The sequence below is a fragment of the Carlito syrichta genome, unplaced genomic scaffold (genome assembly GCF_000164805.1).
Source record: "Carlito syrichta isolate Samal-C Ts95f unplaced genomic scaffold, Tarsius_syrichta-2.0.1 Scaffold302985, whole genome shotgun sequence".
Taxonomy (NCBI): Eukaryota; Metazoa; Chordata; class Mammalia; order Primates; family Tarsiidae; genus Carlito; species Carlito syrichta.
This window is the reverse complement of record NW_007247081.1, coordinates 387,202-404,474: the sequence shown is the minus strand read 5'-3', so window position 1 is coordinate 404,474 and position 17,273 is coordinate 387,202. Positions and strand designations below refer to the sequence as shown.

The following is a 17,273-nucleotide window of genomic DNA, read 5'->3' as shown; positions in this document are numbered from 1 at the left end:
TATGTCACGTAGGATGACTTACAACAAGCTCTGAGTCAAGGTATCTGTGATCAGACTGAATAAGTCTTGCTTTCTTTTTCAGCCTTTGAAAGCCATGGAGCAGAATGGACCAGGACTGGAGTACAGAGTGTCCTGGAAGCCACAGGGAGCCCCAGTGGAGTGGGAAGAAGAAACAGTCACAAACCATACGTTACGGGTGATGACACCTACTGTCTATGCTCCTTATGATGTCCAAGTCCAAGCTATCAATCACCTCGGCTCAGGGCCTGAGCCTCAATCAGTGACTCTCTATTCTGGAGAAGACTGTAAGTAATGTACCCGAAATTCCTAATCACTTCAGTGACTTTCTCTCAGCTATATAGCATTTATATCAACAAACAGTTATGGACAAGTAGTGCATGCAAAGAGGATGTTCTAGGTGTGGGAGGTTTTTAAAAATGTTATAGCACATGGTTTCTATATTACAGTGGACTGCAGGACAGTTAATCAGTATAGAGTTCTAAGAAGTACATTGAAAGTTTCCATTTTATTCAGTTTATTTCTAAATATTGAAAATCACTGTAATAACTTAAGCAGCATAATCATCATAAGGTTTTCAATTACATCTGCCTTACATGTCAAGGACAAACCAATAACTGCTTTCTGTCATGCCCTGGGCCTCAGTTGCATGTCTGGAGCGTTCTTAGCACTGATGCAATACAGACCCAGATCTGTATATAGAGCTACACACACACACACACACACACACACACACACACACACACACACACAATTTTGAAGTATTGGTGATATGGTCACATTTTTGAATACTGATACCATAGTAACTGTTGCAAATACATTATTGGGAAAAAAGACACTGCATTCTGTATCGCTAATGCAGTGAATAACATTAGTAGTTATTATCATTGCTCTACCAGCATCCAAAGTAATCATTTGATCCCAAAATAGAAGAAAGCCAGGAGTGAGAAATGACTGATTCTATTCACCTACTTTCTAGTTTCTTCTCCCCAAAACAGTGCCACATATATAGCATATACTCAATTAATGTTAGCTGTTATTAATATATGCTTAACAAAATTCTTAAGTGATTTTGTTTATATTTCTGGTATAGTTCACTTGCTTCCAAAGGCAAGATTCTCACAGAATTGCTTTCATTTATATTTGCCCACAATGAATCCATCTGGAGAGCTTCCTTTCTCAGTATCGTACAGGCTACTTTCTTCTGCTAGAAACCTATTTGGACTGAGAAACTCCACTGTGATGAGAAACACTCTTAGCTCTATTTGCAGTTGATTTTACAAAAGTGCTTTCCCAAGATTAAAAATTATGAAAATCATCTTTGAACATGATCCTTATAATCATGTTTGGAGGTTATTGGAAGCTAATAAATCTTGCATGCTTAACAGATCCTGATACAGCTCCAGTGATCCATGGGGTGGACGTTATAAACAGTACATTAGTTAAAGTTACCTGGTCAACAATTCCAAAGGACAGAGTACATGGACGTCTGAAAGGATATCAGGTTTTTATCATAGTTTTTCTTCTTGTTGTTGAATTTGTGTCTTTCCTAAGAATTAGTAAGAACTGATTTCAGATGAAGCAGTAAGAAGATCTGCCACCATGGTTGTTATGTTAAAAGATTCTTATCTTCATTGCAGATAAATTGGTGGAAAACAAAAAGTCTGTTGGATGGAAGAACACATCCCAAAGAAGTGAATATTCTAAGATTTTCAGGACAAAGAAACTCTGGAATGGTTCCTTCCTTAGATGCCTTTAGTGAATTTCACTTAACAGTCTTAGCTTATAATTCTAAAGGAGCTGGTCCAGAAAGTGAGCCTTATATATTTCAAACACCAGAAGGAGGTAAGACAATAACAGTGGCATGTAATGTCAACAATGGAAATTATTCAATGGTAATATCAAACATTTTCATGCTTATTTATTTATTTCATGTTGGTTAGTTTTTCAACATTTATAAAAATTGGTGATCTAATAGGGCTTTTTAAAAAAATAAATTTACTGATGTATGAGAGTTTATTCTTGGTCTTATTATTTTCTAGTACCCGAACAGCCAACTTTCCTCAAGGTCATCAAAGTTGATAAAGACACTGCCACTTTATCTTGGGGACTACCTAATAAATTAAATGGAAATTTAACTGGCTATCTATTACAATACCAAATAAGTAAGTAGAAATTTGAATTGGAGTTATCCTATTAACATTTCATGTTTTGGGTTGAGTATTCTGTTTGCTTTGTTGGGAGTCTAACGACCTCTTAAGGCCGTGGTTTATAGGCTAGCATCCTTCCTTGTAGCACAGGGATCAATAAACTGGCTTTAGGGCCAAATCCAACCTGTTACCTATTTTTATAAATAAAGTTTTATTGAAACATGCTCATCCATGTCCACCTGTTTAGGTATTGTCTATAGCTATTTTCTCATTCAAGGGGCAAAGATGAGTCATTGGAACAGAGACTACATGGCCTACAAAGGCTAAAATACTTACATTCAAGCCCTTTATGGAAATTTTTGCTGACCCATTTTAGAAAAAAGCAATGTTCCAATGGGTACCACAAAACATGTGCTTAATATTTGCATATAAGATCTTTTGAGAATTAAGAAACATGCCAAAGAACAGAGTTGGTAAGTGATGTAATGGAGATTCAAAGCACAAGTACTTTCCATACTATACTGCCTCTTCTGCCTCAAATGCATGCTTTCAGACTTAATCCTGATTATATTTCTGTTCATCCAGTTCTCTTTTGGTAGCCTGATGGTTTGTGGAGGTAATATTATCTTTGGACCATTACTCAGAAAAGGCTCTGCCCACCTGCTGCTGTGACTAGAGAAACATCAATGTGGTTATACGAAATTGGGTCATTTTTAATCATAGCACCTTCTATCTCTAGCAGTCTTCACGTCCAAGTATCATCTCAAAATGAAACTTTAGGGGATTTACTTTATAGAAAACTTTAGTAACAGCCCCACCCTGAAACTTTAAGAACATGGATTCTTAAAACATTAGAAATACAGAGACCCAGTCTACACTGCTTACAAAAGTCAATTTGCTTGCATCCCTTATGTGTTATCCTCACATGCAACTAGAATTGTTAAATACTACATTTGACGTGTTGTTGTTCATGTTTATTTCTTTAGTAAATGACACCTATGAGATTGGAGAATTAAATGATATCAACATTACAACTCCATCAGAACCTAGTTGGCGTCTCTCAAACCTCAATGCAACTACCAAGTATAAATTCTACTTGAGGGCTTGTACTTCAAAGGGTTGTGGAAAACCAATCACTGAGGAAAGCTCCACATTAGGAGAAGGGAGTAAGTACACGAGACTTCTGCATACTGCATCTTTTTAAACAACTGCCCTGAAAGGAAAGCACCATATTAGTCATTGTAAATTAGAAATGATTGTGACCCTAATCTATCTGACCTTCTGTTTTCCACTGACATAGATAACAGAATTTATTAATCTTGTTTGTAAAGTTCACATTGACTCTATTTATGGATTTCTGTACAATACCAATCAATTCATAGTTTAGTGAATATAAGGTCAGAAGCTACAATTTTGTTTAATTAAAATAAGGAACATAAAATCGTAAAGCTATTCACAAGATTTATAAAGGAATATTTTTCTTTTAGAAACGTTTGCATACAAAAAATGTTTGGCTCTTGCCTGGGTAGACATTTTTATACACAGATCTAATACACGTCACTTCCATGCTTTGATTCTTATACACATCAGTAAAATAAAATTGACATGAATCAATGTAAAAAAGAGAGATTTGTGTAGGGTTTAGGCTGGGCAGGCATGGAGGGATATTTGTGGAAGAAAAGAAGGAAAAGGGAGATGGCAGGAAGGGAAATAGAATTGTTTGTTTACCATGTACTATGTGTTAAAGTGTGTTCTGAGTGGTTTTCCAAATTGTAGTTTAGAAAAATTGTCTGATAAATGGAAGAAACATAAGCAAGAGGATAAAATAGTGAAGAGGTTAAATTGTCTACCATTTATTAAAGATATATATCAAAATATTTTCAAGCTTATGAGTCACTACAATATTTGAATGGTTATTATCTGACCTTTATTATCATTAGTTTGTTTTTTCCTCTTGTTGTACCTACTGTAAATAATAAAGGATTTATATTTTCCTCAGATTTCTTAATTATGCAAAACTCTCTTATATGGGAAAAGTATATTATTCAAGTAATTTCTTCCCAGAAATCCAGAAATTATTCCCAAGGATGAATTGAACACTAGGTGAAATAAAGAACTCATTTATCTACCCATAAAATTTAGATTTAAACTTGGTGATTGAAAATTTTTTAATAATTAAAAGGCTCTTATTTCTCAAGCATTCAAACTGGCATCAAGTGTTGAATATAAGGAAGATAAGTCATAATTGTAGTAGTCTAAATATGTAACTTCCGTATTTTTAAAAACAGAACTGAAGACATGGATATAGTTGCTATTTTGATAGAACCAAGACTATAATATGTATACGAAATTTTAATTCCATTCTTGCCAATTTACAGCATGTAATAAAAAAATTCACAGAATCGCCTTACAAATGTTACATATTTTAATACATATGTTGGAAAATTTGGGCTTGGTTGCGTTCAAGCCTGAGAAGTTGTTTTTGGAGGATGGAAATGCTGTTTGTGTCATATTGTAACTGATGTCACATCTTTTCTTTAAACTAAAAATATACCTACTGTTCTGCATACCTTAAAGCAGATTATTCACTGTCTTATGTGTCAGTAATTTTTAAATGTTCCTTATTAGTGTGTTTGTGCTCTTTTTCAGGAATCTGCATTTTCAGTATTCCAGCTACTACCCCTTTCCCCAGTTGACACTGATTTCTCTTCTATAGGCATGTTTTGCCATATTTACAGGGAAAAAAATGTTCTCTCTTTTCCCAATGGATTTCAACATATTCTTTGGAAAAAATACATACATTTCCATTGAGGAGATGCATCTTGATAACACTACACAATCTAAAAATGATGACTTTGTGTGAATTACATCTACTACTGTGTATCTTTCTTCTTCATGCTCTATCTAGATAGCCCTTTTAAAGATTATTTGATATTTATTCAAAAAATGGGATTTGATAAACATGCATTGTTTCTGATTGTAACTCCAGTTTTCAAGTGGATTATATTCCACAGTTTAAGAGGGAAAAACAGTGTTAATTAGAAATATTCTTTTTGTTTCACTAGTGGTATGAATAAATCACTTACTTTGCTCTATTTTTCCAAATCTTGCACTACCTAACAATATACTAATATTTCTGTTTTCAAGGTCAAAATTAATTGCATTCTGTTTCAGTGGTGCTTGATCTTAAAGGCTTTGCTCACGTAACTGGCATTATTTTTCACATGGTGCCATTGTTTTAAAAGTCCTTTTGTTATTTAGTAACTATATCATTAATTTTTGCTCTATGGGTGAAAAGGTATAACCTAATATTGATGAATAACATAAACCCACTTAAAACAGAGTTTCATAACCCTTTATATTCCCAGTATGGAACATATTTTATTTCATGTATCCATTGCTAACATTTTCTGGTTTATATTTACTATATTGAATTTATTTCTAGAAAAACTATGGATAAAATCCAAAAATAGTTTAGATATTTTGTTGCAAGATCAGAAATTAATATATATACTAATTAAACTTGATTCATTTTTATCTGCTACTGTGAGATTCTATTAACATAAGACATTGATATTTTTGAAGACTATTAATTTCTCACACCTTTTTCGAAATGTCAGTAAAACCATTTCATTTTTCTGTATAAACCTGGACGTTATGAAGTTTATGTTTCTATAAACTTCAAATGTTTAATATATGACCTTATTATGATGCTATTTCATCAGTGTTTATGGAGAAGACCAAGGAACAAAAAAAGTAATATATAGTTAGTTAACATCATAATGACATGCTGTCAATTATCAGTCAAAAGACCATACTTGATTTCCCACTAGGTTTGTGAAAATTCAAATTACACAAAATTATATTGTATAATTTTTAAAGTCTGTGGTTTTGAACCTTTCACGTGACCCGGCAGATTGATAGTACCATTTCATCAACAAGTACGTCATCTTAAATGGCCATAAATTGAGTTCGTTTCTTTTATTCAGGTTCAATATATTCGAAAACAAAATCTTGAAATGTTGATTTTTCTTGATCTCCTAAAAATTTTAAAAGTTTCTGAGAAAACTAGATGGTATAAGGAACTTTCTTATTTGTCTCAAATAACACTCTTTACCTTTTATATCCTGCTTTTCAATGATTACAATTCATATGCTTTAACTGTGTGCGTTTCTTAGGTAAAGGTATCAGGAAGATATCAGAAGGAGTAAATCTTACTCAAAAGACTCACCCAATAGAGGTATTTGAGCCGGGAGCAGAGCATATAGTTCGCCTAATGACTAAGAATTGGGGTGATAACGATAGCATTTTTCAAGATGTAATTGAGACAAGAGGGAGAGGTGAGAAATGAGATTGTTTGGGGCAGTCTTAGACAATAAATCTGTGTCCTGTAGATCAATTAGTATTACATATGCCCTATATTAAGCATAAAAATATGAAGTACATTAGCTATAAAAATCATAATTTCAATTTGTTTTGACAAAACATTTAAAAATTATCAATGGGAAAAATGTTCCATGATCATCCAATTATTCCTTATTGTTTTTACTAGAGCTGTTGCCTAAAAATATCTCCTGCTAATTAACACATGTTAATAACACAGACTAAAAGAAAACACCACCAACAACAATAACACCAAGGCTCCATGGTAATCTGCTTATAATTAAGGCAGCTTGTGCTTTTGCTTGTTCCCTGCTGCTTCTATATTTGACTTCACCTTCCTTCACTGTTCTTCTTTGGTTTTCATCCTCAGAATCAAACACAACTTGAAAAAGGCCCTTTCTAAATAAAGAAGGGAATATTTATTAGTATTTCCCTGTTGACATGTCCTTCAAATCACATTCCCTCTGGGGTCATTCAAAAGAAATATTAAATTGATGCTATGTTGTATGTTTAATGTCTGATTATTGTTGTGTAAAACCAAACATTGTTTCTAGTGTTCAGTGTTGTAACTTCTCTTTATACAACAGAATATGCTGGTTTATATGATGACATCTCCACTCAAGGATGGTTTATTGGATTGATGTGTGCAATTGCTCTTCTCACTCTAGTATTGTTAACTGTTTGCTTTGTGAAGAGGAACAGAGGTGGAAAGTACTCGGGTAAATCTGTTTCTTAATGTGATTTTCACTTATTAAATAGTATTTTTCTGGGAGGCATTCTTCAGAGACATTTTGTGATTTTTAAAAAATTACACACTTAAGTCAAATTTATGTTAGTAAATTAGATATACAACCCACTGAGAGAGAAAACATATGGATTAATTAAGTAACCAAGGGGAATACTTATGGTCTAAAATACCATTTCCAGTTGGTTACTTGTTTAATAGTTTCTAGTGCTTAAACTGGGCTCCAATGAGGTTTATAATACTTCCAAGTTTCTATTGTCTATCTGCAAGATATTGGAGATATTGAGAAGACTTATTACTAAGTCACACATGTTCTAATGTTTAAGAAGCAAGAACCTGTCTATAGTATGCCTCTCTCTATATGCACACATGACGCAGATTTTTTGCACTAGGGTTTTTTAATACTACTGGCTCCACTGGTAAACTTTGTTAGAGTTGATCATTTCTAGGAATGCATTCCTTATTGCCATGACTTCTATTAGTAATGTCAGTGTATTGGATACACTGCCTCTTCAATTAACGGCACATGTAATATAAATAAAAATTATTGTAAAAATTAGTTTTTAATATAATGTTTGCTTTTAATTTTATTCAACTCCAAATTTGTCTTGACTTTTTCAGATATGCACATTGCTTTGTGTTATGACTTAGTATTCATAATACTTTTATATTGGGAAAATGATTTAGAGTCCACTACTATTAATTTAATGATGTCCAGATTAGTGAGGAGTTCCTTATTGGCTTGATTCACCCAGCAAATATATTCTGGGAACCCATCATGTACATAGAACCAGCAAGAGCATAATTTCTAACTTTTTGTAAAATGACATGAATTATTTATACAACTATACATCACATTTTTCTTTGAAGACTGATAGATGATGATTTAGGTTCATAGTGATTAATGAGTGTTCTCAATAATTAACTGGAATTTTAAAGAGATATCGCATTCTCTTTATACCCAACAAATAATCATTTGTAAAGTGTGGCTTTAACCAAAATCTAAAGAATTCTAAATTTTCTCAAATCAAAAAAATAAGCATTTCATATTGTAGGTCAGCTAAGGGACTCTATTAGGTCTCTGAATATAGTAAAAAGTTTCATGAAGAATAATTTTTATTTGAGTTTTTGTAGGAAATTAACAAAGGCTTTTTTGTTCTGTTTTCCATTGTTTAGAATAAATCTAAATTTAAAATGTCAGTATAGAACTAAATATTCTGGTTGTTGCTACAATTTTGAGTAAGACAGTAATATAAAACAACCAAATGATTCACTTTTAAATTTCACTTTAGTTTAATAACATAGATTTGGTAGAAGCCTGTGACATCTTCAACAAGTACGGTCTTCACTGGGAGACCAAACTGAGTTGGACTGTTCCAGTAAGATTTGTTGCCCGCTTTATATTGAGTAGTTGCATGAAAATGTACACTATGTTATTACAGTTCTGATAAGATAAGTAAAACCCAGAAAAAGTATTTTTTGTTATTGTTGTTTAAACAAAGAGGTAACTGATGTGTTGTAGATACAGCCACAAAATATTGCCTCACTTTTATCAAAAAATGTGAACAATGTTGTTCTTATTGATCATTCACCTTTCCAGAGCACTGCTAAAATGTCTTTAAAATTCATTGTATTACTTACCCCTCTATTTTTTTTAAGTGAAAGAGAAAGAAGATTTGCATCCAGATCCAGAAGTCCAGTCAGTAAAAGACGAAACCTTTGGTGAATATAGGTAATCATAATATTTCATTTAAAAATGTATCTAAACATATTCATCAGGTTATAAGCTTACATGAATGCATTTATTCTTAAAATAAATGATACAGAACTATATTATAACCCCCCTATAAAGAATATTTTGTACAAGTAGGGATTGATTAAGTGATTGCAACTAAATTTCTATGTGCAGAGATGATGGTGTATAAATAACTACAGTCTAGGTAGAAGTATGAATTAGGACACTTTCTTGAAGCTTTGTGTGTAACACAAAGATACTTTTTATTTAGAATGAATATCTATGTGGGGTACATAAAACATCTTGAAGCTACTCTTTATCATGGCCACTATGAACTCAGGTTGTATTCAGTTTGCATTCATAGACACATATCTGTGTACTTAATATGTGCATTTGCAAAAAGGTAAATAAGTCATAGGCTGTCTTCTAGATAAACCTAGTCTGCCAAGAAAAAAACTTTTATGTATAAATAACTGTAATTAATTAAATAGAATTAGGGAGCACAAAAAGGAGCAAATGTTTCTGCCTAGAGGGTTCTGGAAAAAGGATCTGCCAGCAGAGATAAGCCAGGCATTAAAGGATAAAAATGATTGTGTTACTATTAATTACTGGGCAGAACATGACCAAAGGTATGAGGCTGTGAAGGGTTTTCAGCATAGGAGAAATAGTAAGAAGTCTAGTCTGTGGTAGGGAGTTTTTGAGGAGGTGTCCAGTTTTCTCACTGTCCTGTCATCTCTTTTTATCTTCCCTTTTCTACCACTTTCTCCATTTCTTAGCACTTCTTGCTTCCGATGTCATATTTATCAATCCTCTGTATATTGCAACCAAGAGAGCTACTGCAAATTCCAGGCTTATCTTGAGTTTATCACACATGTTACCAGGATTCATATAAAATAAGAAATCTGATTGGCCCTGATTGGCTCATCCCTGAATTCATCACTGTAGCTAGAGATATAGAGATATAGAGTATTTTGGTTAGCTGTCCTGGGCTAATTGATCTGTATTTGAGTCTCAGGTACCTCAACTTTACATTTTCATATTTCTTGATCTAATTATAATTCTTTCCAGAATAGGGAGGAGAGAGAGAGAGAGAGAGAGAGACTAGAGGTCATTATCCTAAGTAAAATAACTCAGAAACAGAAACTCAAATACTGCATGTTCTCACTTGTAAGAGGGTCTAAACAATGGGTACACATGGACATAATGACTGAAAAAATGGACATAGGATACTACAAAAGGTGGGAGGATGGGAGGAGAGTGAGGGTTAAAATATTATCTCTTAGGAACAATGTTCACTATTCGGGTGATGTGTGCACTGAAAGCCCAGATGTCACCACTACACAATATATGCATGTGAGAAACCTGCACTTGTACCCTCGAATATATAAAAATTCTAATATAATTAAACACTAAAAAAGAAAACTAATTTTGGAAGTTTACAAATTGTGCTCATTGCTGTAGTGTTAGTTATCAGTTTCTTCATAACAATTAGCTACAATACCTAACAACTTAAAATACATGTTTATTATTTAAAAATCCTTGATTTAGGAATCTAATCATGACTTATGTGGGTGCCTGTGGCTCAGGGTCTCTCATAAGGTAGCAGCATGGTTTTGACTAGGGTTGTGGTCTTATCTAAAGGCTTATCTGTAGCACAGTCCACTTTCTATGTCACTCATGTGGCTGTTGACAGAATTTCCATATAAACTGAGGGTTTTAGTCCTTCACAGGCTAGAGGTCATCCTTTGTCTAAAATCTCATTTTCTCATACTCTGCTGCATCTTCATAACGATAGGTAACATCATCCCATGCATTATTTCCTATGACACTCCTTTATAGTAGTTAGTATGTTTTCCATATCCTTCCCCCAAATTACACATTTATCAAGAAAATTGTCTGTTTTCCATGTTATCCCTGGAGACAGTTTTGCCAGATGCTGTGTGACCTTGAATAACAGAATTTCTCATCCTTCAAGCTTCTGATGATAGTTCCTTCATTATTTTGCTTTAATACTTGTTTCCTAGCTCCTGGCTCCTATGCCAACGCCACATTTTTTTTTTCCCTTGATTTGTTTTGGTGACTGCAATATCCTACTTCTGGAGCCAATAAATTCTGGAGCCAATACTTGTTTCCTGATTCCTGGCTCCTATGCCAATGCCACATTTTTTTTCCCCTTGATTTGTTTTGGTGACTGCAATATCCTACTTCTGGAGCCAGTGAGGGTAACATGTGTTATGCTGCTGTTAAAACAACTCCAAATGCTTTTTCTTCTCAAGTGATGTGTTTCACCCAGATTGCTCTGATCATCTTAGTCACTTAGGAGCACTGGCCACTGGCTGAGGATCCAGTGTCACCATAGAAGTAGAAACAGAAATAGCAACTAGAGGCCTGACTTTAAATGTTCCACTTGGAAGAGTCACATGTCACCTTTGCTCACATTTTTTTTTTTTTTTTTTTTTTGGCTAAAGTAAGTTACATGATGATATATAACTCAGAATGGGCAGGAAAGTACGTATTTGATGAACAACATTGGAGAATACCACAAATTATAAAATGCTCTATATATTTTAATTACATTTTTTCCAAATTCTTTTTTCAAAATTTTAAAAATCATTTGATTTAATGTTCAGCTTCATAATATAATACTAGTTGGTACTTTAAATATATTGATCTGAAATTTAGATGATTATGTCATTTGATTGGCATTTTACTAATTCAGAGTTGCTTTTGTTGTAGAATAAAATCAAAACCATAAATATAGTATACTTATTTATGTTCTTAAAATACCATTTCTTTTATTTTTGTTCTTTCCTTAGCAAGCTTGAGGTTTTTTAACTACTATATTAAAGAAAGTTCTTTGTTTTCAGAAAACAGAATATGATTGATTAACCTAAACAAAAGAGAATTTTTGAAAGAATATGAGAGGATCTACAGGATCAGAAGTAAAGATAGAACATTAAAACTTGGGGTTGAGAACTCCAAAAGTTTATGAAAGCAAGAGAAATAACATTTGTTCTTTGTCTTAGTCCATTAGAGTTTCTCTAACAAAATACCATAAACCGGGTGGTTTATAAACAATGGAATTTTTTCTCACAGTTATGGAATCTGGGAAGTCTAAGATCAAAGCGCCAGTATTTTCAATATCTGGTGTGGGCCCACCTGGTTAATAGACAACACTTCTTTGTGTCCTCACATGATGAAAAGGAAAAGGAGCTCCCTGAGGTCTCTCTATAAAGGCACAAATCCGATTCGTGAGAGTTCCACCCTCATAGCCTAATCACTTACTAAAGGGCACACTTCCTAATACCACTGGTCATCAAGTTTTAACATATGAACTTGGGAAAACACAGACTTTTTTACCATAGCAGCATGTATGTATGTCAACACTTTGAATTTCCACATCTCATCAAGGCTAAGCTCCCAATTTAAAAAGGAAGCAGAATTATGGATAAAAGAAAATTGTTTCTCAGTTATTCAGATTGATGCAAATTGATTATGACTTTTTAAACATTTATTTGTGGTAGTGTCATTTGGGCTTTATGTATCTGTCTTCAATGCTTAAATGAATGTCCTGACAATTATTACGCCTGCTAGCACTTATGAATTGGTCTTGCTTTACAGGAATATGAATATTAGATGTTATTGAACTACTCTTTTTTGTTTTCTAGTGACAGTGATGAAAAACCTCTAAAAGGAAGTCTTCGGTCCCTTAATAGGAATATGCAGCCCACCGAAAGTGCTGACAGCTTAGTCGAGTATGGAGAAGGAGACCATGGTCTATTCAATGAAGATGGATCATTTATTGGTGCTTATGTTGGATCTAAGGAGAAAGGGTCTGTGGAAAGCAATGGAAGTTCTACAGCAACATTTCCACTCCGGGCATAAGCATAACACATATAAGCAACATTACTGATTCACCCCAACCGTCCATATTTATCCATTCAAGGGAGCAAGAACTTTCATATAGGAATAGAAACATATTGGTTGAAGATTTCATCCAGAATTCAACATCCTGAAATTATGTTGAGAAAAATAGTACTGCCTTCAAAAAATAAAATGCCAAGCATTTCAGGCCCATGTTTTGTTTTTATTTTCAGGTGCTCAAATGCAGAACACAAAACAAAACCTGTATTTAGATTCACCTCAACTGAATCCAAAGTACACATTCATTGTACTCTCTATTTGCCTGAAATTACTGTGTTTGCATAGATGTTGCTACCTTGTGAGTTTATCTCCATATGCACATTTGTATTCAGTCTCTGAGAACTGTCTTAGTAACTTTGCTTCACTACAGCTTAAAAGATCATAACCAAACTGGTTATTTAAAATATAAAAAGGAATATGAATGTCTTATTAAAAAAGTTCATTAAATATATACAGTCTAAATTTATTATTTAAATTTTAATAGCAAAACTCTTAGGTGAACAATCAACTAGTATTTATTGAGCGCCTAACTACTTGCCAAGAGATGGTGATGCTTAAACAGAATTACAACTTTCAACATGAATTTTTTTAATTTCTATCTGTTGTGGCATTCATCAGCATCTTTGTTTTTTTGTGGGAGATTTTTTTGTGTATGTGTTTGTTTTTTTTTTTCTTGGACTAAATTCAGCTGCATAGAAAGTGGTGGTCAGAGGTTATTTTATAAAAGAACAGGAATAAGGTGTCCACTATGGTTCTGGATTCTAATAACTGTATTTACTTAATATCTTAATTCCTAAATTGACTGCTTTTACCTTTTTTCTATGTTTATATAATGGTATGCTTGCATATATTTCATGAATGCACTGTACCTATTATGTTGATATTGACACAATTTAAAATATAGATGTGTTTTATTTTGAAGTGAGAAAAAGAACATTAACAGGCATGTCTGTACAACTAGAGTATATAGTAAGTTTTCATTTTTCATCATTTCAGAGCTACAACCAATAACCTGAGGTTTCAAAACTGAAAACTTTGTATAAATCATTTGGATTTTGTTCTTATATTGCTTTTTTCAACAGTTTCAAAATAAAATATCATATAAATATTGAGGGAAATCTTTTCCTATTTTTAAAAATAAGTTTTTTGTTCTTATTGAGTGTAATCCTACCCTAGCCTCCTGAAAGAAAAACTGTTTACAGTAGAAATTCCTGTACATATGTTTGCCTATATCACATCTTAAACATCTTTATGGTGAGCTCTTTCCCCCCCCCCCATATCCTTCTTCTGTCAAAGTCAGTACAAATTCAGGGACTCTATTTCCTGGCATGTATGTTAATAGACCTTTTAAAATTGTACACAGAGATGTTTTTAAAATAGTATGAGTGATTATGCATACAATAAGTAAAATTCAGTATTCAACTTTGCATTTTAGGAAACGATTTTTAAACTTACCCTGAAATTCTTATCTATGTTTAAGTGAAATTGACTCACAGATTTTACTTTAGTTTTTGAACTTCAATTATGGGTATATGCTGTTAACTCTTCAAATTTGATCTATGTGACCCTTTATATTTCTTAGAAACAAAAATTAGGGACATTTATAACGGTCAGTGTAGTAATGCCCATGGAATATCTACTTGTCTTTTTTAACCCCCACATGTCCTCCAAAAATGCATAGGCAGGAAAAGAATATCTATTTAAAACCATACTTCATGGGCTCAGGATTTGACTATACTCCTGAAAGTAAGCATTTCAAAGGGGGAAGGCATCTTGGTTCCCCACCCTATGTGAGTGTGAGGATGCACACAACCATCAGTGCAACCAGAGCTCCATCCCCACCTAATATCTAAGTTACATTTTTTTCTGGAGGAACAGTTATCTAGTTTTAATTTATCTGGGAGGAATTTGTGGTGCTCAGCTACCGATAAGGTAAAGATTGGGACTTTCAAGTTTAGTTTTGCTAGTATTCTATGTCTCCTTCTTTGTCATCAGCCAAAAGTGGTTTTAAGAGAGTCATGCAGGTTAGAAATAATGTCAAAACAACCTTTGGAATGTAATACTCTTTAAGTCATAAGTTAATAAAAATACTGAAATAACTGAAATACTTGCGGTTTCTAAATATTCTCTAGCTGTCTGAGACTCAAGGGTGTTCATATTTTCTGAATGATCAAAACTTACAGATATGAATACAGAGATTATGACTACCTTTTGCTACCATTATTATCTTTTCTAACTACTATTTGGCTTTTACTGTAAAGCTTTACACAGAAGGAATAAGTTCATGACTGCCCCAATTTAAATTGTGAAATTATATTATTCATATATTTTATGAATCAGAATAAGCTTCAAATACAAAAAAATCCAAATAGATTAGAATGGATTTCATTGTTTTCCCTCAGACAATTAGTAACAGAGTCCATGATGTGCAATGGTGTTTATAAATGGGCAGTGATTGTTTGCAAAATGCTCACTGAGTGATAAGGCAATAGCTAATATTTAGAACTTTGTTTTTGATTGGATTTACATTAACTTTCTCTAGTCTACTGTCAATATTGTTTTAATGTAATTGATTGTATATAATCTCAAGGATGGTTGGTAGGGATGAGTTCCTAGAGAGCTGTCCGAGGGTTGGGAAAATCCAAGTTCTCTTCCTGGTTCCAGCACTGATTTTGTACCTAAACTTTAGGCAAGTTGCTTAACCTTTTTGCTTCAAGCTCTAACTATAAAGTGCTAATGATTAACTCAGTTACCTTATCTTTGTCACAGGGTGTTCTTTTTTATGAAGAAAAAATTGAAAATGATAAAAGCTAAGATGCCTTTTAACTTCATAAACAGACCTGTAATCTAATTATGTATCTAAAAGTCACCCCCACGCACCAACTCAACTTTTCTCCTGTGAACACATAAATATATTTTTATAGATAAACAAATCTACAGACAATAAAATAAATCTACTGTTCAATGAACAGTATGATTTGCACATGCCATTTAAAATTATTAATCAGAATAAAATTAAGCAGGGTCTTTGCTATACAAAAGTGTTTTCCACTGATTTTGCATGCGTATTTATAAGAAAAAATGTGAATTTGGTGAATTTTATTCTATTGGTATAAAGGCATCAATATTTTAGATGTACCCATGTTTATAAAAATGTAGAGCACAATGAAATTATTTGCTGGAAATCTCAAATAATATTTTTTCCTATTTTATATTCATGGAAGAGATAAGTTAAAGAGAGGACAATGAGAAATGTTGGTGTGTTTTTCTAAGCATTTAAAACATAATTGCCAATTGAAGCCCTAAATATGTTTACCTGCCATTAAGATATGATTCTTGTGACAGTTTTAAATTGGTTATAATGGCATTGGGTTTGTATTCTGTCGTAGTATATATTCTCGTGTTCCTATAGTGAAATAAGTAAGGTTGAGCCAAAGCGTACTTTGTTTTGTACCTGAAATTGTTTGATTACATCATCAAAAGAAATAAAAGGTATGTAGAACAGGTTCACCTGATTATCTTTTTCTTTTGGCTTAGATTAATATTCATAGTAGGCCTTTATTAAAAAAAGTGTTTGTATTGTAGGTGGTGTTTGTATTATGCTTATGAATATGTATGGTTTAAAAATATTTTCATTATACATGAAATTCAACTTTCCAAATAAAAGTTCAACTTCATGTACTCTAAAAATGTTTGCATTTATTCTATACAGCTGAGAAGAATCAGAATTTACATATAGACCTTAGCTACTTTAGTTCATTTGCCTCTAATTTTGGAATATCTATTAGTGAAATATAAATTAATAAAGTACAAATAAGGGACAGATAAAATATTTTGGTTTCAATTACTGTATTTACAAATATACCATTTAATATCATCTATAAAACAGTGTATACCAGTAAAGCATATAGTTATGATAAATATGAACTTAAAATGAATATATATCTATCTGTTTTTTTTTAATATGGAAAGGTCACTTTTTAAGAAAATGTCCAATATTTTCTACTTTTAATAAACTTAGTACATAATTTTGAAATAATCTTTTAGAATTGGTATATCCACTCTGGCTCAGCAGACAATCTATTGAAAATTGTGATCTCTAAATACTGTCTTTTCTATACTAAGCACTTTACACACATTATTACATTTAACCCTCAAGCAACCATCTTTGGTTTGTAGAATTAGGGCACAATGAGACTGAATAGCCCAGTGAGCATCGCCAGCATAGGCCAAAACTAGAAATCAAATCCAGGGTGATGTGATTCCAACAACCAGGCTTATAATGGATAAATAATTATTATACCAGTATATTTTTTCA

General features: G+C 32.8%; 1 protein-coding gene across 2 annotated transcripts in view; it reads left to right on the top strand.

Moving 5' to 3' along the window:
- Positions 1 to 16,645, top strand: part of CHL1 (cell adhesion molecule L1 like) — a 197,984-nt gene extending 181,339 nt beyond the window's left edge. For both annotated transcript variants that reach the window (XM_021711985.1, XM_021711984.1), the window contains 9 exons: positions 83 to 305; positions 1,407 to 1,522; positions 1,659 to 1,863; positions 2,061 to 2,183; positions 3,155 to 3,334; positions 6,347 to 6,508; positions 7,139 to 7,270; positions 8,956 to 9,028; positions 12,700 to 16,645. In XM_021711985.1, coding sequence (XP_021567660.1) covers positions 83 to 305; positions 1,407 to 1,522; positions 1,659 to 1,863; positions 2,061 to 2,183; positions 3,155 to 3,334; positions 6,347 to 6,508; positions 7,139 to 7,270; positions 8,956 to 9,028; positions 12,700 to 12,916 — 1,431 coding nt within the window. In that variant the 3' untranslated portion in view covers positions 12,917 to 16,645. The remainder of the gene's footprint in view (positions 1 to 82; positions 306 to 1,406; positions 1,523 to 1,658; positions 1,864 to 2,060; positions 2,184 to 3,154; positions 3,335 to 6,346; positions 6,509 to 7,138; positions 7,271 to 8,955; positions 9,029 to 12,699) is intronic.
- The last annotated feature ends 628 nt before the right edge of the window (positions 16,646 to 17,273 follow it).